This window comes from Mustela lutreola, chromosome 2 (genome assembly GCF_030435805.1).
Source record: "Mustela lutreola isolate mMusLut2 chromosome 2, mMusLut2.pri, whole genome shotgun sequence".
Classification (NCBI taxonomy): Eukaryota; Metazoa; Chordata; class Mammalia; order Carnivora; family Mustelidae; genus Mustela; species Mustela lutreola.
In genome coordinates, this window is record NC_081291.1 from 106,724,738 (window position 1) to 106,752,438 (window position 27,701).

Here is a 27,701-nt window from a genome sequence, read left to right on the forward strand (position 1 = left end):
GAAACAAAAACCAAGTGTTGGTAGAATGTGGTTCAACTACAACTCTCATACATACTGGTACGACTATAAATTGGTAAAACCACTCTGGAAAACTGGCAAGATCTTCTAAGGCCTATTCTACATGTAACACCCACCATGGGGTGGTCTTAGACTATACTCAACATTTAAACTCAGAAAATGACCATAGGATCACATCTGGCATTAATCTAATAGCATGAGAACAAGGAGGCCAGATAATTCTTCCTCTACAACAACCAGCATTTCTTATAGCAACAATAAAGGCACAGGTTCCTCACAAGGAACATGCTCAGTTACAACGGTCACTATTCTCAGAAAAGCACAAAGCACAATATCCCAATCAGTATTTATAATTCCGTCCAATAGAGGGGCAATTTTTCAGTTGGGGATCATTTTTCCCATTAAACAATGTTGCCTAGTAACATCATTAACATTCTTAGCCTCAGGTTTTGGGGGAAATAAAACTAGAGATTTAATCAAAGGATGGATCCTCATCTAGCACAGGAAAGGATTTAACTTTTTTTTTTTTTAGTGGCACCTGGAGAGCTCATCGGGTTAAGCCTCTGCCTTTGGCTCATGTCATGATCTCAGGGTCCTGGGATCAAGCCCTGCATCAAAGGGCTCTCTGCTCAGCAGGGAGCCTGCTTCCCCTGCCCACCCCCCTCTGCCTACTTGTGATCTCTTGCTTTCTGTGTCAAATAAATTTTTAAAAAATCATTAAAAATAAATTTAAAAAATAAGGGATTTTATTTATTTGTCAGAGAGAGCGAATCTGCACAAACAGGGGAGCAGCAGGAAGGAGAAGCAGGCTTCCTGCTGAGCAAGGAGCCCATGTGGGACCTGATCCCAGGATCCTGTTATTATGACCTGAGCCAAAGGCTGATGCTAACCTATTGAGCCACCCAGGCATCCCAAGATTTAACTTTTTATCCACACTCTGTGAACCCCAAATTCCATTCTTAGGTATATGAATATAGCCAACAGAAATGTAGACATAAGTTCACCAAAATACAAGTATAAAAATGTTACAGCACTATTCATAACAGCCCAAAATGCCCAATATCAATGGATGTAACATTTTTCATTGTTTTCACTATTTAATATCCATACAACATAGTACTATACAGCAGTGAAAACAAACCCATGTCACATATATCATGGATCAATTTCCCAATATATGCTATAGATATGCTATCTAAAGAAGCCAGACACAAGACACAAGATGCCCTTTTTTAAAAGGTTCAGAACAGGTAAAAACAATCTATGGTGTCAAACGTCAGGAGAGTAGTTACATGGACGGCAAGTGACTAGAGACTGGGCCACAAGGAAAAGTTCTGGGTCTTGGCCTGAATGCTGGTTATACAGACATTTTCACTTCAAAAATTCACTGAACTGCAGATTTACAATTTGTACACTTTGGCGGGGGGGGGGGGGGGGAGGAAGCAAGCGTGCACAAGCAGGTGCACATGCACTTGGGCAGGGGAAGGAAGGGCAGAGGGAGAGGGAGCCAAGCAGGCTCCATTTCACAACCCTAAGATTGTGACCTGAGCCGAAATCAAGAGTTGGATGCTTAACTGACTGAGCCACCCAGGAGCCCTTGATTTGTACGCTTTTGTATATACGTTATACTACAATAGAATTTACATGAAAAATCAAGGAGAATCAACCTCCGGGACAGTAAAGTGAGGAGATCTGTAGAAGAGTTCTTCAACAAAACAACCACAACTAGAGAATAGATAACTGGTCCTATAAAAATCCCTGGAAATTATCCTAGGAACATATAGCAAATGAAGAAATATTTCCCTCAAAACTTACTAAATCTTATTAAGAAAAATGAGAAACTCTGGCACTTGAGCCATAACCACCTCCCCCCACTACCCAGCTAAACAAGAGGGAGGCTCCATTCCAAGCGGGGTTGCCAAGCCAGGGCTCCCTGTCTCCCCAGCTCCAGGTAAAGCGCTATGGGATCCCTCTGGGAGAAACAAACTGCCAGCATGTCTTATCCCTTCCAACTCACTGTTGCAGAGGCTGAATTCCAGGTAAGTGGACCTGAGAGACTGTGGGCTCCCTTCCTCCATCCACTTTAAACGTAGAGGAGAAACGTTACCCCCAGCACAGCAGGTAGAGAACACTATGGCCCCATTGCCCTCAACACAGCTCATTTATAGGGCAAAGGTTCTAGGGCAGGCAAGCCAATTAGACTGGAGGCTACTCTGCCAGCCTACTATCTTGTTCATAAAGAAGCCAGCCATCGTCTTGCCTCTAGCTCTAGAACATTGACTCAGCTTTTGCCCACGGAAAGAGGCAGACCATAAGAACTGAGAGCTCCAAAGATCTCCTGCAAAGAAAATAAGTTTATTTAGAACAGAATGTGGAGAAGTCCAAGCATTAACACCAGTTTGCATACCTGGCTCAGTCAGTTAAGCATCTGCCTAGGGCTCAGGTCGAGATCTCAGGATCCTGGGATGGAGCCCTGCTTCTCCTTCTCCTTCAGCCCCTCCCCCACCCTCATGGTGGGGATATAAATAAATAAAATCTTTATTAAAAAAAAACAACAACAACAAAAAAAAAAACCACACAAGTTTTGGTGGTAAGCACTTAGAAGGCCAATGGAGTGCTGTCAGCAAAATGGAGAGCAGGCAGCTCCAAGCTCTCATCCCTCCATATAGACATCAAAAAACAAGTAGAAACTATCAGAGCCAACATCGTCAGAACCTGGAGAACAATCAAAGGTTTACCAACCAAGAAAATGGTGAATCAAGTAAAAGGCAACTTCAAAACAGTAGGAAAGATTTTTACTCTTGTCCCACCTCCTCCTTAGTGTAGTGGCAGTTTTAAAGGATGCCCACATTCTCAGAATAGGCCACTGGTTCCTATTCTATAGGGGGTGGAACATACCTAGGGCAAGACACATGCTCCAAAAACACACAAGACCCCCAGACTTTCACCTTGGGCTGATCCCTAGGCTCAGTGCAAGCCTGGCTAAGGGTTGAAGGACCACCTCTGCACTAAGCCAATGTTCCAAGACAAAAAGTGCTTTTTTTTCTTTTTGTTGTTGTTGTTGTTGTTTTTAGCTCCTGACATTAAAGGAAATCTGTCAAAATGCTAACTAAACGCAAGCTAAGGCACAGAGACTTACGTGACCACATACAAGGCATATAGTCTTTGCAAAAATAGTTTGGGAAGTTAGTAAACAAATGGACTATTACAGCCTTCAACAATCAAAATAATGGTAAACTCTGAGGAAAGGGAAGAATCTGACTTCAGCATCACCCCATTCAAATGTCTAATTTTCGAAGAAAAAAAAAATCACAAGGCATACAAAGAAACAAGAAAGGATGGACAATTCAAAGGAATGAAATAAGTCAACAGAAACTATTTCTGAGGGGTCCAGACATCAGATTTACTACCTAAAAACTTTAAAACAGCAATTTTATCAACAAATGGCACTGGGAAAACTGGATATCCACACATAAAAAAATGAAGATGGACCTTATCCCATACCATATTTAAAAAATTAACTCAAGGGTGCCTGCGTGGCTCAGGGTGAAAGCCTCTGCCTTCGGCTCAGGTTGTGATCTCAGGGTCCTGGGATGGAGCCTGCATTGGGCTCTCTGCTCAGCGGAGGGCCCGCTTCCCTTCCCCTCTCTCTGCCTGCCTCTCTGCCTGCTTGTGATCTCTGTCTGTCAAATAAATAAATAAAATCTTAAAAAAAAAAAATTTACTCAAAATGGATTAGACCTAAATTAAGACCTAAAACTATAAAGTTCCTAGAAGAAAACAGGGAAAAAGCTTCATGACATTGAAATTAAACAATGATTTTTTGGATATAACACCAAAACCACAAGCAACAAAACCAAAAATAGACTAACAGGACTACATCAAACTTAAAAATTTCTGCGCATCAAAGGACACAATTAACAGAGTGGAATGGCAACCTATGGTATGGGAGAAAATATCTGCAAATCACATCTGATAAGGAGTTAATATCTAGAATATAAAAACACCAACAACAACTCAATAATAAAAAACCAAATAAGCAAATAAAAAAAAATGAGCAATTAAAATGAGCGGAAAAAAGACCTGAATTTCTCCAAAGAAGATAAACAAAGGGCCAAAAAACACATGAAAAGATGTTCAAAATCATTAGGGAAATGTAAATCAAAATCACAATGAGATAGCATCTCATACCCATTAGGATGGTTCCATCTGAAATAAACAACAACAACAAAAACAAAACAAACCCCAGAAAGTAAGAAAGTAACAAGTGCTGAGAAGGATATGGAAAAATGGAGTCCTTGCACACTGCTGGTGGGAATAAGAGTGCAGCTGCTACGGAAAAATATGGCATGCTCTCAAAACAAATGAACAAAAAAACAACCCACAAAACAAACAAACTGAAAGGCAGAATTAGCATATAATCCAGCAATTCCCTCCTGGGTACATACTCAAAGGAGCTGAAAGCAGGAACTCAAAAAAAACTCCTGTACACCACTGTTCCCAGGACCATTATTCACAATAGCCAAAAGGTAGAAGTAACCCAAGTGTCCAGTGATGAATAAACAAAATGTGGTAAATATATTCAATGGAATATTATTCAGCCATAGAAAGGAATGAAATTCTTTTTTTTTTTTAAGTAGGCTCCACAACGGGCACGGAGCCCAACGAGGGGTTCAAACTCACGACCCAGAGATCAACACCTGAGCTGAGATCAAGGGGGCTGGATGCTTAACCGACTGAACCATACAAGCGCCACATGCAATTCTAACACATGCTACACAATGGATGAACCCTGAAGACATCTAAGTGAAATAAGCCAGATACAAATGGACAAATACTATGATTCTACTTATATAAGATACCTAAAGTGGTCAAATTCATAGAAACAGAATGGTAATTAAAGGTCTGGAGGGAGAGGAAACTGAGGAGTTAATATTTAATGGGTATGGAGTTTCAGTTTGGGAAGATGAAAGCGTTCTGGAGAAGAATGGTGATGATTGTACACCTGTGTGACTACACTTAATGCCACTGAACTGTACAATTAAAAACAGTGCAGAGGCGCCTGGGTGGCTCAGTGGGTTAAGCGGCTGCCTTCGGCTCAGGTCATGATCTCAGGGTCCTGGGATCGAGTCCCGCATCGGGCTCTCTGCTCAGCAGGGAGCCTGCTTCCTCCTCTCTCTCTTTCTGCCTGCCTCTCTGCCTACTTGTGATCTCTCTCTGTCAAATATATAAATAAAATCTTAAAAAAAAAAAAAAAAAAAGTGGAGGGGCGCCTGGGTGGCTCAGTGGGTTAAGCCTCTGTTTTCAACTCAGGTCCATGGTCTCAGGGTCCTGGGATCAAGCCCAGGGCTCTCTGCTTAGTGGGGGGCCTGCCCCCACCCTCCCACCCCACCCCCCGCCACCTGCCTCTCTGCCTACTTGAGATCTCTGTCAAATAAATAAATAAAATCTTAAAAAAAAAAAACCCACAGCGGAAATGGTAAATTTTGTGATGCATACTCTATGACAATTAAAAAGACACACATACTAAGGTACCTCACACCTACTAGGATGTCTATTTAAAAAATAAAAATTTAGAAAACACCAAAAAACCATTGGATAAAAAGTGTTGGTGAGGATGTGGAGAAACTGGAACCATTATATACTGCAGGTAGGAATGTAGAATGGCACAGCACCATGGAAAAGTTTGGCAGTTCCTTGAAAAGTTAAACATAGAATTACCATATGAGGGATGCCTGGGTGGCTCAGTCACTAAAAGCATCTGCCTTCAGCTCACCTCATGATCCCAGAGTTCTGGGATGAGTCCTTGCTCAGCGGGGAGCCTGGTTCTCCCTCTGCCTGCTCTGCCTGCGGCTCTCCCTGCTGTGTGCTCTGTTTCTGACAAATAAATAAATAAAATCTTTTTAAAAAATCCTTTCTACATTAAAACAAACAAACAAACAAAAAAAAACAAAAGAATTACCATATGACCCAACACTTCCACTCCTAGGCACATACACAAAGAACAGGAAATGTTCAAATACTTATACACGAATATTTATATCAGCACTACTCCAATAGCCCAAAAATGGAAACAATGCAAGTGTCCAACAATGGATCAAGATATAAACAAAATATATACAATCCAGAAAATATTATTCAGCTCTACAAAGGAACGAAGTACTGATACATTCTACAACTATGTATAATCTTGGAAACATCAAGTGAAAGAAGTCTGACATAATAGATCATATATTGTATGAATTCACTTGTATGATCTATCTAGTACAAGCAAATTCATGGACACAAAGTTGACAGAAACTTGGGAGGAAAGGATGGGAAAGGAGAAGAATGGGGAGTCACTGCCAAATGGTTAAAGAATCTGGGGTGATGGAAAAGATTTGGAGGGGCACCTGGGTGGCTTAATCAGTTAAGTGTCTGCCTTCAGCTCAGGTCAGGATCCCAAGGTCCTGGGATGGATACACCTGCATCAGGATCCCTGATCATCCGGGAATCTGCTTCTCCATCTACCCACCCCTATCCCTTTGCTCTCTCTCTCTCAATAAATAAAATCTTTAAAAAAATTTGGGTGGGGGTGCTTGGGTGGCTCAGTGGGTTAAAGCCTCTGCCTTTGGCTCAGATCATGATCCCAGGGTCCTAGGATCAAGCCCCGCATCAGGCTCTCTGCTCGGCGGGGAGCCTGCTTCCCCCTCTCTCCCTGCTTGCCTCTCTGCCTACTTGTGATCTCTGTCTGTCAAATAAATAAATAAAACCTTTAAAAAATGTTTTTTTGGAAACATAGTGGTGATGGTTGTACACTGTGAATATAATTAATACCACTGAATTGTGCACTAAAAATCATTAAAATGGCAAATTCTATGCTATATATTTTTAACCACAATACTGGAAAACCTAAGGATGTGAAATACCAAAACAAGTGAACTGTACACTTTAAATGTATCAAATCTATGTGCAGATACCAATAATGATTTTAATAAAGCACAACTACTGCTGAAAACATCATTAAAATGGCAAATTTGTTACACATATTTAGCAAAATAAAAGTAATTCCCCCAAAAAAGGCAAATACACCAGACCGAAAGCACCATATTCAAAGTCTAGACAAAAAACACTGCCTAGTGTAAGGATCACCCAGGTGTGCTAGAGTCAAGTGTTTAGTATGGGGCACACTGAATAGCTAGCTACTGAGGGTACAGGGTGGGCGGCTTTATATAAAAATAACTGAACCGGGGCGCCTGGGTGGCTCAGTGGGTTAAAGCCTTTGCCTTTGGCTCAGGTTGTGATCCCGGGATCCTAGGATCCAGCCCTGCCTCCGACTCTCTGCTAGGCAGGGAGCCTGCTTCTCCCTCCCTCTTTTCTTTGCCTGCCTCTCTGCCTACTTGTGATCTCTGTCTGTCAAATGAATAAATAAAATCTTAAAAAAAAAAAAAAGAATAACTAAACTAGATGGAACTGGTCCCTGAGAGCTATTTGAGGTTCACTGCATGCTTAAGGGAAGAATTAAATGAATGGAGATATACTGCTGTAGTCAAGTAAGTTAAAGAAAACAACTGAAAGTAAAAGAAACAGTAATACAGGAATCCAGTACCTTTTGTACTTCTGGGGTTGCTCTACTGACTACTGCTCATCTGTGGATATTTATATAACTTTCACATGACTGAACTGCTCTATCTGGGCCATTCTTCTGGTTTGTTTGTCATCTTCAATCCAACAAACAACTGAATGCAGCCTGGACATCCTCTCAATTAACAAAACGTTACCATCGACCTCAATCAACATTTCGGGGCCCATAAAACCCAAATCTCCAATAAAGATTTAGACTAATATTAATCGGCTTTTTGTTCTTTTCGAAAATGGATTAGTGGTGATTCACTTTTTAAAGGATTTTGATTTTTCAGACAACACGGACGCAGGGTTTTACTCACCTATTTCCTCCGATTCCTGCCCAGAGACTCTAAGCTTGCATTCCTTCGGATAGTGTTTTTGGATTAATTCCCACAGTTCCATGTTGACAAGAGAATTTCTTCGGGTGTGGTATCGGGTCCACGAAGAGACCCGGCGGCGACAGAAGGGACAGCATAGACTTGCCTTTTCGACAGTCGATTGGAAGCATGGGTTACAGAGCGTGTGATTACAAGGCAGTGTTACGGGCTCGATTAGGATTTCCACACAGATGCGGCACAGGCATTCCGACAAGGAGGGGATGGCGTTTTGGGGTACAGCCATTTTTATATGCTAAAAAGGCACATTCAACATCAATACCTGAAAGAGAAAGAATCTTAATTCCGGCCCAACTACGGAGAAAGGAAACTAACACCTTTGTGCTTAAATATTATGCCCAGTAGCGTATCAGAATTCAGAGACTGGGAGCATCCCATAACGTCTTGAAGCAAAAGGGCGCTTTACGATCCAGGGAGACGGGGCTGCCCCGGAAGGCGGCGTGTTTATCCATGTTTAAGACAAATGTCGGGTAATGAAACGAACCTTTCCGTCGGGAGACCGAGGCTGCTCCGAGGCATTAACACAACCGTTGCGGCAAGGCCGACGGTGCGCTCCAGCTCTCCCGCGCGGCGGGAGGTACGCGCCAAGTGCCCCTCCTCCCTCTTACCCGCGGAGGGTGCTCCCGTAGCTCCCGGCTGCCAAGCCCGAGGCCGCCCAGGCGCGAAGCTCGGGGCCGCAGCTCCGGGAAGAACGCTGTTTCCGCCCGGGCGCCGGGCTGCGCGGGAGCACGACTTCCGTTTTACCGTTGCTGTGGCAGCAGCACGTGAGCCCCCACGTTCCACCTTTCGTGCACCTTGAGCCGTTTCCGGCGCTCTGAGCCCACAGTCCCCTTTCTTCGCTCAGCCCCAAACCTAACCTTGGCAGCGGCGCCGTAGCAACCCGACAAGGGCCAGTGACGTCACAACTGCTCAACCAAACGGCCCCTCCCACCCAGAGAACCGCCCAAGGGCCGACACAGCTGACGTTCGGCTGGGCGGGACTTCCGGGTCCTGTCCGCGCCGCCCGCCCCGGCCTACGCCGCTCCCGCCCGGCCGAGGGCCCGCCCTTTACGTTACAGTCCCTTTCACTGCGGACAGCAGTGAGTGTCCTGAGGTTGGTCTCCGGCAGGAAAAGGGAAGCGTCAAGACAAATTAAGGACCAAACAGAAATTTTGAAAATTCTTCCCTCTTCTTAAAATCTGCTCCTCACACTACTTTTCTGTTTCTGCTATCTTGTACCAAACCTCTCAGGTTGCTTTCTAGAGTTCTTCTTAAATTCCACTTATCAGTGAGATCATAAGATAATTGTTTTGCTCTGATTGACTAATTTTGCTTAGCATAATACCCTCTGGTTCCATCCACATCAAATGCAACTAATTTCTGTGCATTGATTTTATATCTTGATACTTTACTGAATTCCTATATGAGTTCTAGCAATTTTGGGGTGGAGTCTTTTGGGTTTTCTACTTAGAGTATCATGTCATCTGCAAAGAGTGAGAGTTTGACTTCTTTGCTGATTCTGATGCCTTTTATTTCTTTTTGTTGTCTGACTGCTGAGGCTAGGACTTCTAGTACTATATTAAACAGCAGTGGTGATAGTGGACATCCCTGCCATGTTGCTGTCTGTAGAGGGAAAGCTCTTAGTTTTTTCCCATTGAGAAAAAACTGTGGGTTTATCATAAATGGCTCTTATGATATTGAGGTATGTACTCTCTATGCCTACACTGTGAAGAGTTGTTTTTTTGGTGTTTTTTTTTTTTAAGGTTTTTGTATATTTGTATATGTGCTGCCGAAGCGAGCACAAGGTTTTTGTATATTTGTAAGAGACAGGGAGAACACAGAGAGTGGCAGGCAGAGGGAGAAGCAGACTCCCCACTGAACAGAGAACCCGATGCAGGACACTTGATCCCAGAACCTTGGGATCATGACCTGAGCTGAAGGCAGATGCTTAACCGACTGAGCCACCCAGGCATCCCACCGTGAAGAGTTTGTTTTTTTTTTTTTAAGATTTTTTCTTTATTTATCTGACAGAGATCACAAGTAAGCAGAGAGGCAGGCAGGGAGAGAGGAGGAAGCAGGCTACCTGCAGAGCAGAAAGCCCGATGTGGGGCTCGATCCCAGGACCCCGGGATCATGACCTGAGCTGAAGGCAGAGGCCCAACCCACTGAGCCACCCAGGTGCCCCCCACCGTGAAGAGTTTTAATCAAGAAAGAATGTTATACTTTATCAAATGCTTTTTCTGCATCTACTGAGAGGATGTCCTTTTATTTATATAGTGTATCACACTGATTGATTTGCAGATGTTGGACCAACCTTGCAGCCCAGGAATAAATCCCACTTGGTTGTGGTGGATAATCCTTTTAAACCATCAGTTCATTTCCATAGCAGTTTCATAGGGCTTAGAAAACAAACTACAGGGTGCCTCAGTCCTGGGGTTTAGCAGTCATGTGCATCATTTATGATGTACTCCTGTATTATTAAATTTCAATCTAGAACAATCAAAATTACAAAGGAAGTGAAAAAATATTTTAACATTTTATGCATTCTGAAATAAGTTTTTTCACTTTGATACTAAGTTCTTGTCCTGACACCTGATCCTACTGTTTTGAATTCTATGATAAAAGTAGGTTTTGGGATGCCTGGCTGGCTCAGTAGGTGGAGCATGTGACTCTTGATCTCATATGGCGTGAGCCCCACATTGGGTGTAAAGATTACTTAAATTTTTTTTAATTTAAAAAAAAGTAGGGCTCCTGGGTGGCTCAGTTGTTAAGCAGTTACCTTCAGCTCAGGTCATGATCTAGGGTCCTGGGATCGAGCCCCACATCAGACTCCCTGCTCTGCGGGAAGCCTGCTTCTCCTCTCCCTCTCCTTCTGCTTGTGTTCCCTTGTGTTCTAGCTGTCTCTCTCTCTCTCTCTCTGTCAAATAAAGAAAATCTTTAAAAAAATAAAAGTAGGTTTTGGCTAGAAAAACCATGGGGATTAAATAGACCAATCCCTAGTACTTCAGAACAAAGCCGAGAGACAGAAAATAGAATGATGGTTGCCAAGGGCCAGGAGAGTTATTGTTTAATGGGTACAGAGTTTATTTTCAGATGGACGGTAGTGATGGTTGCACAATATTATGAATGTATATACTACACTGAACTGTCCACTTAAAAGTGGTTTAGAGGGTAAATTTTATGTTGTATGTATTTTATCACAATAAGAATTTTTTTTTAAAAAACAATGAAAAGCAGGCCTGAGTTTTTTGAGGAAATGTTACTTAGATATAAAGGAAGAGAAAAAAATCACTGCATAAATAAGTCTTTAAGGTCTTTTGGGTTTGCTGAGGCCATGGAAGTTGGCCAGATGGTTTCTAGATGCCGCCAAAGCAAAGAGGTGTGGGCCCTTGGTAGAACATTTTGGGAGCTTTTGTTTTGTTTTAATGTGAATTCGGAAACCTTTGGTTGTCATCTACTTAGATTACTCCTTAGATTTCCATGATATCAACACTTGAGCCTAAAATTTTAGGCTCCCTAATATAGTTCCAACTTTCTTTTTGCTGTGGAATATCCCATTATTCTTTTAAGATTTTTTAAGATTTGTTTTTTTTTAAGATTTATTTATTTATTTGAGAGAGAGAGAGTGCATGAGTGCAGTGGGGATGGGCACAAGAGAGGAGAGAAACTCATGCTGACTCTGTGCTGAGTGTGGAGCCCAATTTGAGGCTGGATCCCACGATCCCAAGATCATGACCTGAGCTAAAACTAAGAAATGGACACCCAACTGAGCCACACAGTTGCCCTTCTCCCATTATTTTTAAAACATTCAACTATGATTTAGTCACTGGCATCCAGATCTTGTGCTTTCAGGCCATAGTTTGAAATCTTAATTCATCCTAATGTTTTACTTTTGTTGTTTTGACTACTTGAAGGATCAATTCAGTATGCCTCTTCCCGGAAGTATTTCTCTATCACACAGTGATAACCCTCCTCTGAACTCACCCTGTCATTTATTGCTTAGTGATAGTGGGTTTTTGTAGTTTTTTTATGTAACTCTTGCATTTTGATTTCTATGTTCAAATATTTATGCTTATGTAATGTGCTTCCTTACCTTTCCTTGGCCTTGTTCACTTTCTGGATCCACAGTCCCTTGCTCTGCCTGATGCTGACCTATTGCATTTCTAGAATCTCTTCCTTCACTTCAGAATTCCAGTAAAGCACTGACTGAGCAAGGCAGGCACTGGCTTCTCACTGGCTCCTGGGAGGGCTTAAATGATGCATCCTGGAAGTATGGGGGGGACGGAGAGGTCACTCTCTACAGAACAAACGTCAGCCAACTGAAAACAGTAGACTAAGTGAGCATGACAGACAAATGCCCTTTCCATCTTCCTTCCAAGGCATGGTTTCTCCAAACAGTGTGTCTGGAGAGGTCAAGACTGCATTTTTTTTTTTTCCCAAGATGTTACTTTTAAGTAATCTCTGCACCCAAAATGGGGCTCAAACTTACAACCTTGAGATGGAGAGTCAAATGCTCTACTGACTGAGCCAACCAGATGCTCCAAGACTGAGTGCATTTATCTACCAAGCAAGCTGCTGTGTCTCATGGCTCATTTTCAAAGAGGGGCCAGCAAGGTAACACATCATATTGTATTACTTCAAATCCTCTGTCACCTCATTTTGGTTAATCTGAATCTGTATGTCTCAAATAAAGCATAAGCATTTAACCTTTACCTGGGAGATGGGGTCTGCATTTTCAAATGTTTCTGCTATTCACAGCACCTTGTACATGGCATTTGGTGTTCAATAATTTTTAAACATTTTTTAGATTTTATTTATTTATTTAAAGATTTTATTTATTTATTTGGCAGACAGAGATCACAAGTAGGCAGAGAGGCAGGTGGGGGGGGTGGGAAGCAGGCTCCCTGCTGAGCAGAGAGCCGGATTCGAGGTTCCATCCCATGACCTTGAGATCATGACCTGAGCCGAAGGCAGAGGCTTTAACCCACTGAGCCACCCAAGCACCCCTTTAGATTTTATGTTTAAGTAATTTCTGTATCCAATGTGGGGCCCGAACCTACAACCCTGAGGATCAAGAATCATGTGCTCTTATCAACGGAGCCAGCCAAGTGCCCCGGTGAATATTTTAATACATAGTCAATGTGTAAGAGTTCCATTTCCAGTGTAAAATAACTATGGTAGTGTACCAGAGAAAACAATGCACAACATACAATATATATTAGGTGTTTTTATTGTTGTTTTTTTTTTTTTTTTGTCTTTTAGTATGTAGTACATTCACATGGCTCAAAATTCAAAAATTTACAAAATGGAGTAACAGTGAAAATAATTCCTCCTACTTTTGACCCCTAGCCTCTTTGTTTTTTCTCCTGACACAACCAATGTTCTTACTTTCTAATATATCTCTCCAGAAAAAGTTTATGAATTTTGTGGATATATTAGCTTGTGTGTGTGTGTGTGTGTGTGTATGTTTTTGCCCTTTGCCCTTTTTTCCTACTTCACAATATATAGGAAATATTTGAAAACAATACATCTTGGTGATAACTCCATATCATTTTACAGTTACACAAAGAACTTCTTCATGCTCTAATATTGCTACACAAAAAGTATCCATTGTATCAATTTATCATATTTAAGGCTTCCCTCACTTTTGCTATAAAAATAAACCTGTAATAAATTGTACATGCATCTTTTCCCCCCATTTGCAAGATAAATTCCTAGAAGTAGAACCTCTTGGTCATCAAAATTAGTTTCTGACTGATGGTAGCAACTCTTTTAGCAATGATTTTTGCTCTTTGGGGGCCCTCACTGCTTTTCCCTTCTCAATGATCTGAACAGCCTTCAGCAAACCATCCTGCAGAGCCTGATTCTTTACCATGTTAGTGATTAGGAAAGTGATATCCCTGATATACATCTGTCTCACTTTAGCACCATAGTATTCTGCCCTGTGGCCATGGGCAATAAAGAAGGTACAAAGTGCTGTGATATCTCCTTCTTGCAGCCCACACTCCTCCAGGACAGACTCCCACACAACTCCAATGCGCTGGTTCTTGACTTTTCGTCTCAGGATAGAGGTTAAGGTGGGAAGACCTCGCACCAGGTCTGGCAGCTTGTCAAGCACACGAGTGTGCAAGCAGATGAGAACTTCAGTGACATAGCTGTATAAAATATTCAGTTCCATTGAAGTGAATCTACAAAAAATGTGGAGAGCTTCTTAATCAGTAGAACTCTTTCTGCACAAACAAACAAATAATTCTACTTGGATACAAAACCACGAGAAGAACCATTTTAGAAAGTATTTTAGAAAATATTTTAAAACGAGGACCTGCGCTATACAGGATAGCTTAGTTCTCAGGCCATTCATACTACACATTTCTCAAAAGCATCACCCATTTCTGTGTTAAGCAAGACATTGGCAAACAAGAGACACTGTGACAAGATGTATATGACAGTGCTGGCATATGAATGGCTGCTCAAGTTAAACTTTTTTGAATCAATTGATCTCAGAAAATAGCATTTCTTCACAATCCATTGAAATTCAAGTTTAGAAAGACGGCTGCAAGCTCTCACAAAGCCACAAAATTCCACCAATTTCTCACTGCATACTCACTTGGGGGCCAGAACTGCTCTCCACAGCTCATCCTGGGCTGCCTGGCTTGCCAAAGCCTTGCTGTGCTGTTCAAATCTCTGGGTCAGACTATCCTTGGTGAAGTCCATTTCTTTAAACTGTGCTGCTAAACCTTGGAGTTTGTGGTCTACTCTATAGGATAAAAGAATCAAGGGAGACTTTAGGACAAGGGACAAAACTAAGATTTTGCCTTAAAGCTCTAATATATTGTTTATAATCACTATTAATTGGGGTAGCTATTTAAATTTAAGATGACGGATAGATATTCGTATTTGCCGTTCTCTTTAGCCATCATCCTAATTCCTATGTTCCTTATATTGCCAAACTTTTAATGGTCTAATTACTTGAATGATCTGCCACCTCTTGATTTTGTATTGTACTTTATACTTTCAGAAGTATTTTAGGGGCACCTGTCTGGCTAAGTTAATGGAGCCTGTAACTCTCAATCTCAGGGTCTTGAGTTCAAGACCCACACTGGGCATACAGCCTACTTTAAAGAAAGAGGTACTTTAAATACAAGCATTACTTTGATTCTCACAGCAGCCATAAGAAGTGAAGCAGTAATTTTTATCATTCTACTGATAAAGAAACCCAAGGGTGCGTGGTGGGCTCAGTCAGAAGAGTGTGGGACTTTTGATCCCCATGTCATGAGTTCAAGCCCTACATGGGCATAGAGATTACTAAAAAAAAAACAAAAAAAACAAACAAAAAAAAAACAGCTTAACAGATAAAGAAATTGAGTCTCCAAGAGATTGAGACCCAATGTCATAGCTAGCCAGTACTGGGACCTGTATTTATTTATTTATTTATTTATTTATTTATTTTAGAATTTATTTATTTATTTGACAGAGAGAGATCACAAGTAGGCAGAGAGGCAGTCAGAGAGAGAGAGGAGGAAGCAGGCTCCCCGCTGAGCAGAGAGCCCGATGCGGGACTCGATCCCAGGACCCTGGGATCATGACCTGAGCCGAAGGCAGTGGCTTAACCCACTGAGCCACCCAGGCGCCCCTGGGACCTGTATTTAATAAGGTGCATTTCTCTACTCTACTCTGACTGCCCCAATCCTATCCTACCTTCAAGGATAAGCTCACTTTGCACTGTTTGTTTGAGTCCGCTAGCCTTTCTGCCCGGGGACCACCCAGCCAAAGACTTAATTTTCACAGGGACTGCCTCCACTACCTGTCCCTCCCCACCTCCTGCTTTATTTTTAGAGTTAGCATTTCATGAATGAAATTGTAAGCTGTTTGAGGGAGGGAATCAGAGACTATTTCTCCAGGTAAGAATAGTCACCCAGAGTGACTATTTCTGGGTGGCTCAGTAGTTAAGCGTCTGCCTTTGGCTCAGGTCAGGATCCTAGAGTCCTGGGATCAAGCCCTACTTCGGGCTCTCTGCTCAGTGGGAAGCCTGCTTCTCCTTCTCCCACTCTCCCTGCTTGTGTTCCTCTTCCTGTCAAATAAATACATTAGAAAAAACTTTGAAAAAAAAAAAAAGACCATTTCTGGGACATCTTTACACCTATTCCCTAATATCTAGAAAAGGCCTTAGACAGAACTAATAAAATACATCTCATATGACCGACGTCCCTGATGGGAATGAGTTGCTGAGCTGCTGTGTAACCCCGCAGGGGCATTTGGGTAGCTCTAAAAAGCCTTAATCATCAGGGGGCGCTGTGGCACCAGAATTACTTCAAACTGAATCACAGGGAACTGAAACAACAACTCAGTTGCCTGAAGGACCCTGCATTTTTTTTTTTTTTTCATCAAAGAAGTGATACACTAATATACATACCACGTCCCTGAGCTTCTATGTCCCAGTTCTTCTATGTCCAGGTTCTGTCCTTTACCATCTTTTCTTCTTGATCCTCACTTTATCTTAAGGCTAATTCAGCTTCAGGTACCACATCTCTCCTAAGCGCTAGACCCATATCTTTATGTTTTGTGCATCTCCACCTGGGTGGAGATGTCAAACTCAGCTGTCCTAAACTGAGAGGCCAACTATCCCTCACCCCCATCATCAGAAATTACTGTAGTGGAATCTTCTTACTGTTCAGGATATTTTGTTTACATACAGATAAGGCCCACTATGAAATGTTTGGTGTTTTGCAATGTCATCTGGCATACTGTTTTGTATTAACTTTGACACCTTTAAGACTATGTTGCTTGTAGGTCATTTTCAGCTTGTCAAGTCAGTGTAAAAGTTCACAATTGTTAACAGTTTTTTTGGAAGCCTCTCACCAAAAAGCATTCCCATACCTTTCCAAATAAATCCTAAACCACATGTCTGCAAATTCAAGTCTGTTTTCTACAATTCCCCAGATTAGTGATACCACCATCTATTCAATTTCTTGAACTAAAAATCTCAGAATAATTTTTACCTTTTTTTTTCTCCCTCTCCATTAATGCCTCTAAATTATCCCTTCATCTCTATCACCACTGAGCCAGTTAATAACTATCTTACACTTTGACCTAGGATTGCAGTAGCCTAACTGAATCCTTGCTTTCAATTTCTCTTCAATTAGCTACTACTAATCCATCCTCTAGAAATATGCTGTTGCCATTTTTAAAAGACTTTATTATTTATTTAAGAGAGAGAGAGGAGGAGGAGCTGAGAGGAGAGGGAGAAGTAGGGAGCCTGATGCATGCAGGACTCCATCCCAGGACTCTGGGATCATGACCTGAGCCGAAGGTGGACACTTAACCGACTGAGCCACCCAGAGACCCCAAAATGTTTCTTAAAAAAAATTTTTTTTTAATTTCTTTATTTTTCAGTGAGAGAGAGAGAGAGAAGGAGAAAAAGCACAAGCGGGGGAGGGGCAGGCAGAGGAAGAAGCAACCTCCCCACTGAACAAGGAGCCCAATGTGGGACTTAATTCCAAGACCGTGGGATCATGACCTGAGCCGAAGGCAGACACTTACCTGACTGAGCCACCTAGGCATCCCTAGAAATGTGCTTCTGAAACATAATTCTGTTCATGTAACTCAACCGATTATCCATGTTGCCCGTTGATACAGTTAGAGCCAAACTCGGTATCTTCAGGAGGATAAACATAAAACCTTTAACCTTTGCTCTTATCTTCTGCCAGTCCTTTCATAGCCTAGTCACTAATCACGTGAGACATCTAGCAGCTGACTGAAAAGAGCATGGGATTCCAGGGATCTGTGGCTTCCATATACTTTTCCTCACCCCAGAATTCCTTCCCATATTTTTCTTTCTCATAACCCTTTACTCACACTTTAAGATCTAGCTTAAATGTCTCTCTATAAAGGGTTCCTTTTCCGAGTATAAAAGGCAAAATTAATTGATCCTTTCTTCCTGTCCTCCGGGCTCTTTAGGAAAATCACATTAAATTCTAGTATTTTTGAATACTTATGGTCTCCCTATAGGCTTTGAACTCCTTGAGGACAGAAAACATGTTTTACTTATTTTGTATACCTAGAATATAGCACATGCATTAATTGAATGAAGTCACCTGGAATGGAAATAATTTTTATTATTAATTTATATTTTTTAACTTAAAAAATATAAAGTGGTTTAAACTTAAACCACTTTAAACAGAGATAGAATTCTAATTAGCATATCTATAGTTCTTTGCCTGTTTTTATTCTTTATTCTTCTCTTACCCATCTTCCCAGTAAAAGCAGACAATGCTTGCTCCCTCCCTGGAGCCCTTAGGAACCTTTTCATCGCCTCCTTCAAGGATATCAGGGTTGTGGTTTCATTGTTCATCTTCTTAAGGCAAAATGAAAGGAAACAAAATAAGGAAAACAAAAACCTAGTGGAGGTTTGAATCCAGGGTTTTCTGTTGTCTTCCACACAGCAACAGGCAGCGGCAGGATGAGTATTTGATCTAAATTCTGTCTGAAAGGTCACTCAGTACAAGAAGCTTTTAATAGCTTGTATATCCAAATATAGTTTCAAAGAACTCATCGTGTGAGCACAGGTGTCCTAGAACGCACTGTAATATTTGCTTTTGTAAAGTGAGCCATAGTACATCAACAAACAAGATGTAATCATGGCTCTGCGTGTATTCCAGCAAATGTATATATGGATATATACGAGGATTAAATTTGATGGAAATATTACTCTCAAATTTTAACAGCTTAATTATTCAACTATAATCTTAAATTAAGTTTAAAGAGATCTCCTGGGGCGCCTGGGTGGCTCAGTGGGTTGAAGCCTCTGCCTTTGGCTCGGGTCGTGATCTCAGGGTCCTGGGATCGAGCCCCACATTGGGCTCTCTGCTCAGCGGGGAGCCTGCTTCCTCCTCTCTCTCTCTGCCTGCCTCTCTGCCTGCTTGTGATCTCTGTCTGTCAAATAAATAAATAAAATCTTTAAAAAAAAAAAAAAAAAAAAGATCTCCTGACCTTATATGTAGTATTATATCAATGCCAAAAATCTAATCATCCTCAAAAAATAATAAATATTGAGAGTTTCTAGTATTGGATTAAGTATTGAAAATAAAAACAAGAGTTCCTGGATGGCTTGGTTGGTTAAGGGTCTGCCTTCCGTTCAAGTCATGATCTGGGAGTTCCAGAATGGAGCCCTGCATCAGGCTCCCTGCTCAGAGGGGAGTCTGCTTCTCCCTCTGCCCCTCACCCTGCTGGCATGCTCTTTCTCTCCCTCAAATAAATCCTTAAAAATAAATACATACATACACACATACATATATATGTATGTACATAAATACGTAACAAAATAAAAACAGACATAAAACAGGACCCCTGAATTTAATGTGTTTAAACTCTAATTGGGAAGGTAGGACATACACTTAAAAAGAAAATGCAGGGACGCCTGGGTGGCTCAGTTGGTTGAGCAGCTGCCTTCGGCTCAGGTCATGATCCCAGCGTCCTGGGATCGAGTCCCACATCTGGCTCCTTGCTCCGCAGGGAGCCTGCTTCTCCCTCTGACTCTGCCTTCCACTCTGTCTGCCTGTGCTCGCTCTTGCTCGCTCTCTGACAAATAAATAAATAAAATCTTTAAAAAAAAAAAAAAAAAAAAAAAAAAAAGAAAATGCATATACAAGGTTGTGCACCAAATAGGTACAGACCATAAAAATCATAGATTAGAGTAAGTCACTGTAAGCGCCTATTTAGCTAGAGCAGCTCCATCCTGACACTGTTCCCCCCCCATCCCCCCAGGCCCCCCACCCCCACCCCCAGCCCAGGGAACTTACTTAAAAACAAGTCCCAGAAACTAGTCCCAGGTAACAAAGCCCAAATACAAGGGTGGGTCAGGCCAGGTGGAGGTATTCAATCAGTGGGGGCACATACTGCTCCTAGCTACCGAGGAGTATGCGCCCCACCCTTTGGGTACCTTTTGGGTGCCCATTCTTTTTTTTTTTTTAAGGATTTTATTTATTTATTTGACAGACAGAGATCACAAGTAGGCAGAGAGGCAGGCAGAGAGAGAGAGGAGGAAGCAGGCTCCCTGCTGAGCAGAGAGCCCGATGCGGGACTTGATCCCAGGACCCTGAGATCATGACCTGAGCCGAAGGCAGAGGCTTAACCCACTGAGCCACCCAGGTGCCCTTGGGTGCCCATTCTGACCAAGGTGATAGGCTAGTTCAAATATCTACATAGGGAAAATTGTAATTCAATTGGTCACTTACGTGTGACCTAGCAGGACTGTGCAGCTTTCTCTGTGTTACAATCTCATTGGCCACCTGTGTGTGGCCAGGCCCAAACACATGGCCTTTGCCCATAAAAGCTAGTCTGTAAGGCAGAGAGTGGTCACCTCTTTGCAAGAGACGGCCTGGGCCGGTCAGTTTGATTCTCGATGTTTGGCGCGAAATAAAGCTTTGCTTGACCTTTGCTTTTTATTAGTCTTGCTCCTTTGACCATGGACCCAACATCACTAAATCCTTGGATAATTGAGAAATGCTAACATTGAAAGTAGAAATTGAGCTTATCCTTAAAGGAAAAGTAGGTCTTTGATTATTGAGCCCCGCATCGGGCTCTCCACTCAGCAAGGAGCCTGCTTCCTCCTCTCTCTCTGCCGGTCCCTCTGACTACTTGTGATTTCTGTCAGTCAAATAAATAAATAAAATCTTTAAAAAAAAAAAAAAGAATATAGGTGAGGTTCGGTGGGGTGAGGTCCGGAGCTGAAGACCAAGAAAGAATTCTTGAGACATCTTTGGTGTAAAGTGATGATTTATTAAATTAAAGCACACGGACAGGACCCACGGGGAGAAAGAGCTGCTGCCTTGGGGTTGTGAGGGGTGGCAGGTTATATATTACCGGGTTGGAGGCAGTAAGGAAAAAGGGAGGTTTCAATAGAACTTTCATATGCTAAAGAGGACCTACAGGATACCGGATGCCTTGAGGCCTTGTCATTGTCAAGGTGTTTTCCTCTAGCAAGGTATTAACATTAAGATAGTTGGGAGACTCCTAAAGAATGTCACAATATATCCCACCCAGGAATGGGAGTGGGGGAAGGTTTCAGGGTGTCAGCCTTTTGCTTTGTTCTCAGCCAGCCTTCTGTTCCCTCATCATTGTGAGCAAAATCACAAAGGCAAAGTAGATGATGTGGTCAGGAAACAATGGGTGGATATGCTTTAAGCAAAAAATTCATGTGAGGGGGCACCTGGTTGGCTCAGTGGGTTAAAGCCTCTGCCTTCGGCTCAGGTCATGATCCTGGGGTCCTGGGATTGAGCCCCACGGTCGGGCTCTCTGCTCAGTGGGGAGCCTGCCTCTCTGCCTACTTGTGCTCTCTGTCAAATAAATAAAATCTTTTTTTTTAAAATTCATGTGAGGAAACAACAACATTTAACAAAATCTTAATAAAATCATTTATTTATTTGACAGAGAGAGAGAGAGCACAAGCAGGGGGAGAAGCAGAGGGAGAAGGAGAAGCAGAGAGCCTACCATGGGGCTCAATCGATCACAGGACCTCAGGATCCTGACCTGAGCTGAAGGCACTTGCTTAACTACTGAGCCACCCAGGTGCCCCTGGAAAAATAAAATCTTAAAGCAAAAAAACAAAACTCAACCACTTTTTACTATTTGAAGTGTATGGCTCTGTGGTGTTAAGCATGTTTATCCTGTGGCCCAGCCATCACCAGCAGCCTTCTCCAGAACATTTTCATCCTCCCCAGCTGAAACTCTATACCCATTAAATACCAGCTCCACATTCTCTCCTCTCAGTCCCTGAAACCACCACTCTACTTTTTGTCCCTATGAATTTCAGTCCTCCAAGTCCTGAAATAAGTGGAATTGTATACTATTTGTCCTTTTGTGACTGGGAAGAAAGTTTTTCTGGTGACAGAAAACATACACATAGTAGAAGTGGTCTCTCTTCATCTCTCATATTGTTGAATCTTCGTGTCATGCCTGGTACTGCGGCAGTCACCTTCCATGACCATGAGGGGAACGAGCTGCAGAGAGCAAGCCAAGACAGCAGAGCAGACAGATGAAAAGAAACTAACATGACAAAAAGAAGTATGAACGTTCCTTAAGAAATTAGAAGTGGCAATCATATAAACCTGCAATCTCACTTCAGGGGATATAGTTTTAAAAAATTGAAAGTGGATGTTAGAAGAGGTATCTGCACTCCGATGTTCCTTGCAGGATTACTCCCAATAGCCAAGTTACGGAACAACCTAAACTGTCCAGAAAGAAAGAAATCCAGCTGTTGTGTCAATGTGGATGGGCCTTGAGGACATTGTGCTAAGTAAAATAAGCCAGACAGAGAAAAACAAATACTGCAGAGTTAATCACTTATATATGAAATCTACACAAAAAGTCAAACTCAGAAACAGGAAATAGAAAAGTGGTTGCCATGGGTGGATTGATATGTTTTGGAATACAGGTGAGGTTCGGTGGGGCGAGGTCCGGAACCAATGGCCAAGAAAGAATTCTCAAGATGTTTTTGGTGCAAAATCGTTTTATTAAAACATGGGGACAGAAACCCAAACCAGAAACCTCTCACCAAATTAACGTCTCCCAGAATAATTCCCGTGCTAGTGTGCTTATTTTAAGGCATAAGTTTGCCTTATTAAGCCTTTCATAGTTGGGCTTCTGTTCTTTTGTTTTTTTAAAGGTTTTATTTATTTGTCAGAGAGAGCAGAAGGAGGGGGAGCAGCAGGCAGAGAAGAAGCAGGCTCCCCACTGAGAAAGTAGCTTGATGCGGGTTTCGGTCCTGCAATCATGACTAGAGCCCAAAGCAGACATTTAACGGACTGAGCCACCCAGGCTCCCTTTGGGCTTCTGTTCTTAAGGAGTTAAGAGTTCAGTGAAGGATACTTTGTATATCAGGTTCCTCTTTGCTAAGGTTTCTTCTGAAGCCCTTCATTGCTTTTCTTAGGAGTAGATCAGTGGCTAGAACCTTGACAAGGATATGAAACAGAAGGAAGGAGAGAATGGTGGGGACTTTGATTTTGCTGCAATCTCTCTCTTCTGCTCAGAATAAGGCATTGTGGAACCCCACCCCCGGAAGAATGTTTGGAGAAGGCGAAGAGTAAAAAAAAGTTGTGCTCTGGGGTCAGAGCCTACCAATTGCAGCCAGTACTGTTTCCTCTTGGGTCCTATCTGCCTATCCAGATCCAGTATATGTTCCCTTCTCCCCACTTTCACTGACTACCTCTTTTTTTTTTTTTTTTTTAAGATTTTATTTTTATTTATTTGAGAGAGAGAGAGAAAGAGAGCACAAATGGGGGTGAGGAGGGGTAGAGGGAGAGGGAAAAGTGGATTCCCCCTGAGCAGTGAGCCCAATCCTAGGACTGATTCCAGGACCCTGAGATCATAACCAGAGCTGAAGGCAGACACTTAACCAACTGAGCCACCCAGGTGGCCCCCACTGACTACCTCTTGTCTGTGTAGACCTAAACAATACCAGCTGATCACTTTATCCTTGATTGCCTGATTGCCTTTTATCCAGTCCAAACTTTTATAATGTCCAGATCTGCCAGGTTCATCTTCCTTATCCTCCTGGTCCCCTGTCATATTGCTTTCCAAACTATTTTTTTAACTAGTCAATTTGTTGTTGTTTTAAAGATTTTATCTGTTTTTTTTGACAGAGACACAGGGAGAGAGGGAACTCAAGGCAAGGAAGGGGGAGAGGGAGAAGCAGGCTCCCCACTGAGCAGGGAGTCCGATGTGGGGCTGGATCCCAGGACCCCGGGACCATGAACTGAGCCAAAGGCAGACACTTAACGACTGAGCCACCCAGGTGCCCCCTCAACTTGTTTTTTTAAAGCAGTTTTAGGCTCACAGCCAAAAGAGCCAAAAGTACAGACAGGATCACCTTGCCCTCAGACAGGCATAGCTTCCCCCACTATAGACCTCCTCACCACAGCGGTTATAGTACCCACTTCTGATGAGCATACAGACTCATCATTATCTCCCAAAGTGCATAGTTTACATTAGGGTTCACTCTTGGTGGTGTCCATTCTATGGGTTTTGACAAATGTATAATAACATGTATGTATTCACCATTCTAATAGTATACAGAATAGTTCCACTGTTCTAAAACTTCTGTGGTTTGCCTACTCACCTCTCCTTCCTGCCCCGCTGCCCACCCCCAACCCCTGGTAACCACTGATCATTTTATGGTCTCTGTACTTTTACCTTTTCCAGAACGTCATATGGCTGGAATCATACAGTATGGAGCCTTTTCAATTGATTTCTTTCACTCATTTAAGTGCATTTAAGTTTCCTCCATGTCTTTTCATGGCTTGATAACTCAGTTCTTTTTGGTGCTGAATTAATATTTCATTGTCTGGATGTGCCACAATTTCTTTATTCATTCACCTCCTAGAAAAATCTTGAATATTTCCAAGTTTTGGCAATTATTAATGAAACTGCTATAAACATCCATGTGCAGGTTTTTGTAGGGGCCTAAGTTTTCAGTTTATTTGAGTAAATACCAAGGAGCATGATTGCTGGATTACATGGTTAAGAGGATGTTTATGTTTGTAAGAAACTGCCAAGCTGTCTTTCAAAGTGGCTGTACCATTCCACATTTCTACCAGCAGTGAATGATAGTTTTTGTTGCTTCTCATCCTTGCCAACACTTGGTGTTGTCACTGTTTTGGATTTTGGCCATTTAAATAGATGTGTAGTTGTATGTTATTGTTTTAATTTGCATTTCCCCAATGACAAATGACGTTAAGCTTCATGGCTTACTTGCCATCTGTGTATCTTCTTTGGTGAAATGTCTGTCCAGGTGTTTTGCCCTTTTTATTTTTTATTTAAAAAAATTTTTTTTGTTGTTGTGCCCTTTTTAAAAAATCAGCTTATTTCTTATTATTGAGTTTTAAGGGTTCTTGGCACATTTATCAGTTGTGTCTTTTTCAAATATTTCCTCCCACAAAACTTTTTTTTTTTTAAAGATTTTATTTTATTTTTTTATTTGACAGATAGAGATCACAAGTAGGCAGAAAGGCAAGTAGGGAGAGGGGGGAAGCAGGCTCCCCACTGAGCAGGGAGCCTGATGTGAGTCTCGATCCCAGGACCCTGGGATCATGACCTGAGCCGAAGGCAGAGGCTTTAACCCACTGAGCCACCCAGGCGCCCCCACAAACCTTTTTTTTTTTTTTTTTTTTTTTTAAATAACAAAGCTGTAGCCTGTATCCCTTCCTGCTTTTTGTTGCAGGGCATAGATCTTTGAAAGAATGCTGTGCTCAACAGCTGAACAGAGGGACGCCTGGGTGGCTCAGTGGGTTAAGCAGCTGCCTTTGGCTCAGGTCATGATCCCGGTGTCCTGGGATCGAGTCCCACATCGGGCTCCTTGCTTGGCAGGGAGCCTGCTGCTCTGTCTGCCTGTGCTTGCACTCTCTCTCTCTAACAAATAAATAAATAAAATATTAAAAAAAAAAAAAAGTTGAACAGAAGTACCAGCAAATAAATAGGACTCTGCTCTGCTAAGACCAACACCTGAAGACAACAAACCTCTAAAGCTGCAGCAAGGGTTGCCGTATATTATAGAGCTGAATCATGTACTAACAATCGAATTCTTTGAGAACGATACTTTCAGTACTGAACTCAAAGTATAGATACCAAACAGAGTAATGTTAATTTCAGAGGCTTCTAACTCAGGGAGAAGATCCAGGAGTTTTTGCTAGAGATTAAGTTACCATTAGCAAGCTTACTAACAGCCATCTTGCCCTAAGAGTTCTTTTAACAGTAGGACATGTGCAAAGAAATAGAATTTGTTAAAATGATACTTTGTTCCTGGGGCTGTCAACCTGGTTTTGTCCATTTTGCGCTTTTACTCATAGTGCAATCTTAAGAAAGATGTATGCAGTCCAGATACTTACTACAACAGTCAGAGAAATAAGTTCCTTAATTAGTGAGTTTATACAGACTATATAATGTCTGAGCTTGTATTATAGAAAGAGAATTCTTTTTTTTTTTTTAATATTTTATTTATTTATTTGACAGACAAAGATCACAAGTAGGCAGACAGGCAGGCAGAGAGAGAGGAGGAGGAGGAAGCAGGCTCCCCACAGAGCAGAGAGGCTTGATCCCAGGATCCTGAGACCATGACCAGAGCTGAAGGCAAAGGCTTTAACCCACTGTGCCACCCAGGTACCCCTAGAAAGAGAATTCTATACATTTTATCAGTTCTATTGCCAGACTCAACCCTGCAGCTGGCCCAGTCACCATATAAAAACAAGATCCAGACAACTGTACTGATTCTAGGCCATCACTCCATTTGCTTGCTACCTGCTTATGTTTCCTTCTCCCTTACTTCTAGATTCCAGTTTCTAAAACCTGGTTTAGTGTCCTACAGGCCGAACTATCCTTGGGCTCTGATCAGATTGACACAAATTTTTGTTCTACGACTTCTTAGTTCCATCATTAGTTAGTTCTATCTATTAATTAATTAATTCTACCTATTAATTGATGGAGCCCATGATCAAAGGAGCGAGACTGATACAAAGCAAAGGTCAAGCAAAGCTTTATTTCGCGCCAGTATGGAGAATCAAACTGATCGGTCAGGGCCGTCCCTTATGGAGAAAGCGACGACGCCCAGCTTCACAGACTAGCTTTTATAGAGCAAAGGCCATATGGTTGAACCTGGCCAATGAGATTGTCTCCACCTGACCTGACCCATCCTTGTATTCGGGCTCTGTTATCTCCACCTGACCTGACCAGTACTGGTTTCCCAGACTTGCTTCTAAGTAAGTTCCTCTAGGGGTGGGGGGCAGGGTCAGTTTAAGTTTTACTGCACAAACAACAGAATGGCTGTTCAACCAAGATGGAGTCGCCCTGGCTAAGTGGGCCCTTATATTAATATCTCTCAGCCCCTATTTCTATATTTATAAAATGGGGATCATAGCAGTAGCAAAAAACCTTTGGAGGGGTTAGTGTACTTTGTGTCAGGTTCCTTTCCTTCGCTGTCTCATTTTTCTACTTCTGTACTGTATGTGCTTCCTGGAATCACCTCAATTCTCCTTTGTGTGAATCTGTGCAATTCTCATCATAGGTCCTGCTCTAGGGTAAGCTAAATTAAGACTACACCCTTACTATCTGTTTCACATTTCTTGTTCAAGCATTAATCTCAAAGAACCTTAGCAGGTCCTACCAGTTAGAGCAGCTATTAATCCCAAAATGTGTGTTAGTTTCAATTTTATTTTACACATATAGGTACATTCATAGGTAGTGGAGTTCTTATAGAAGCTTCCATTAAGAAGCAGCTAAAAAAGACATACACATGGTTTACCTACTTCAAGTCTACTGAATTTTTAAAAATTAATAAAGACATTTTATTTTTGCTTTTTTAAAGATTTATTTATTTATTTTAGAGAGCGAGCAGGGCGGGGAGGGGCCGAGAGTGAGAGAATCCTGAAGTAGACTCCTTGCTAAATGTGGAGCCTGACATAGGGCTCTATATCATGACCCTGAGATCATGACCAGAGCAAGAATCCAGTCAGCTGTTTAACCAACTGAGCCACTCACCCACCTGCCCCAATTAATGACATTTTAAAAATTGAAGTAAATTTACATATACACAGAAAGCTGTATATCATAAGCTTGATGACTATGATGTGATATAATAAGAAATTTATATTTGGTTTTTGTCCCAGTTCTGGGCACAGAGCTAATAAAACTCTTGGTTAACTTAAGTGATAAGAATCA

The 27,701-nt window shown here is 42.0% G+C and overlaps 2 protein-coding genes across 9 annotated transcripts in view; both read right to left on the reverse strand.

The window, feature by feature from the left end:
* The window catches only part of RNF168 (ring finger protein 168), a 45,256-nt gene extending 36,326 nt beyond the window's left edge, over window positions 1–8,930 (reverse strand). Inside the window, exons 1-2 of one of the 4 annotated variants that reach the window (XM_059163016.1) lie at window positions 8,627–8,928; window positions 7,944–8,280 (exon numbers count right to left, since the gene is read on the reverse strand). In XM_059163016.1, coding sequence (XP_059018999.1) covers window positions 7,944–8,244 — 301 coding nt within the window. In that variant the 5' untranslated portion in view covers window positions 8,245–8,280; window positions 8,627–8,928. Of the gene's footprint in view, window positions 1–7,943 lie in introns of all 4 variants that reach the window. The other 3 variants (XM_059163015.1, XM_059163017.1, XM_059163018.1) reach the window with 3 other exon arrangements.
* Window positions 8,931–13,206: 4,276 nt separating this feature from the next.
* The window catches only part of SMCO1 (single-pass membrane protein with coiled-coil domains 1), a 28,843-nt gene continuing 14,348 nt past the window's right edge, over window positions 13,207–27,701 (reverse strand). For 2 of the 5 annotated variants that reach the window (XM_059163029.1, XM_059163031.1), the window contains 2 exons: window positions 14,605–14,754; window positions 13,207–14,185 (listed from right to left, as the gene is read on the reverse strand). In XM_059163029.1, coding sequence (XP_059019012.1) covers window positions 13,741–14,185; window positions 14,605–14,711 — 552 coding nt within the window. In that variant the 5' untranslated portion in view covers window positions 14,712–14,754 and the 3' untranslated portion in view covers window positions 13,207–13,740. Of the gene's footprint in view, window positions 14,186–14,604; window positions 14,755–17,537; window positions 17,693–18,242; window positions 18,473–21,894; window positions 21,995–27,701 lie in introns of those variants that run through there. The other 3 variants (XM_059163027.1, XM_059163030.1, XM_059163028.1) reach the window with 3 other exon arrangements.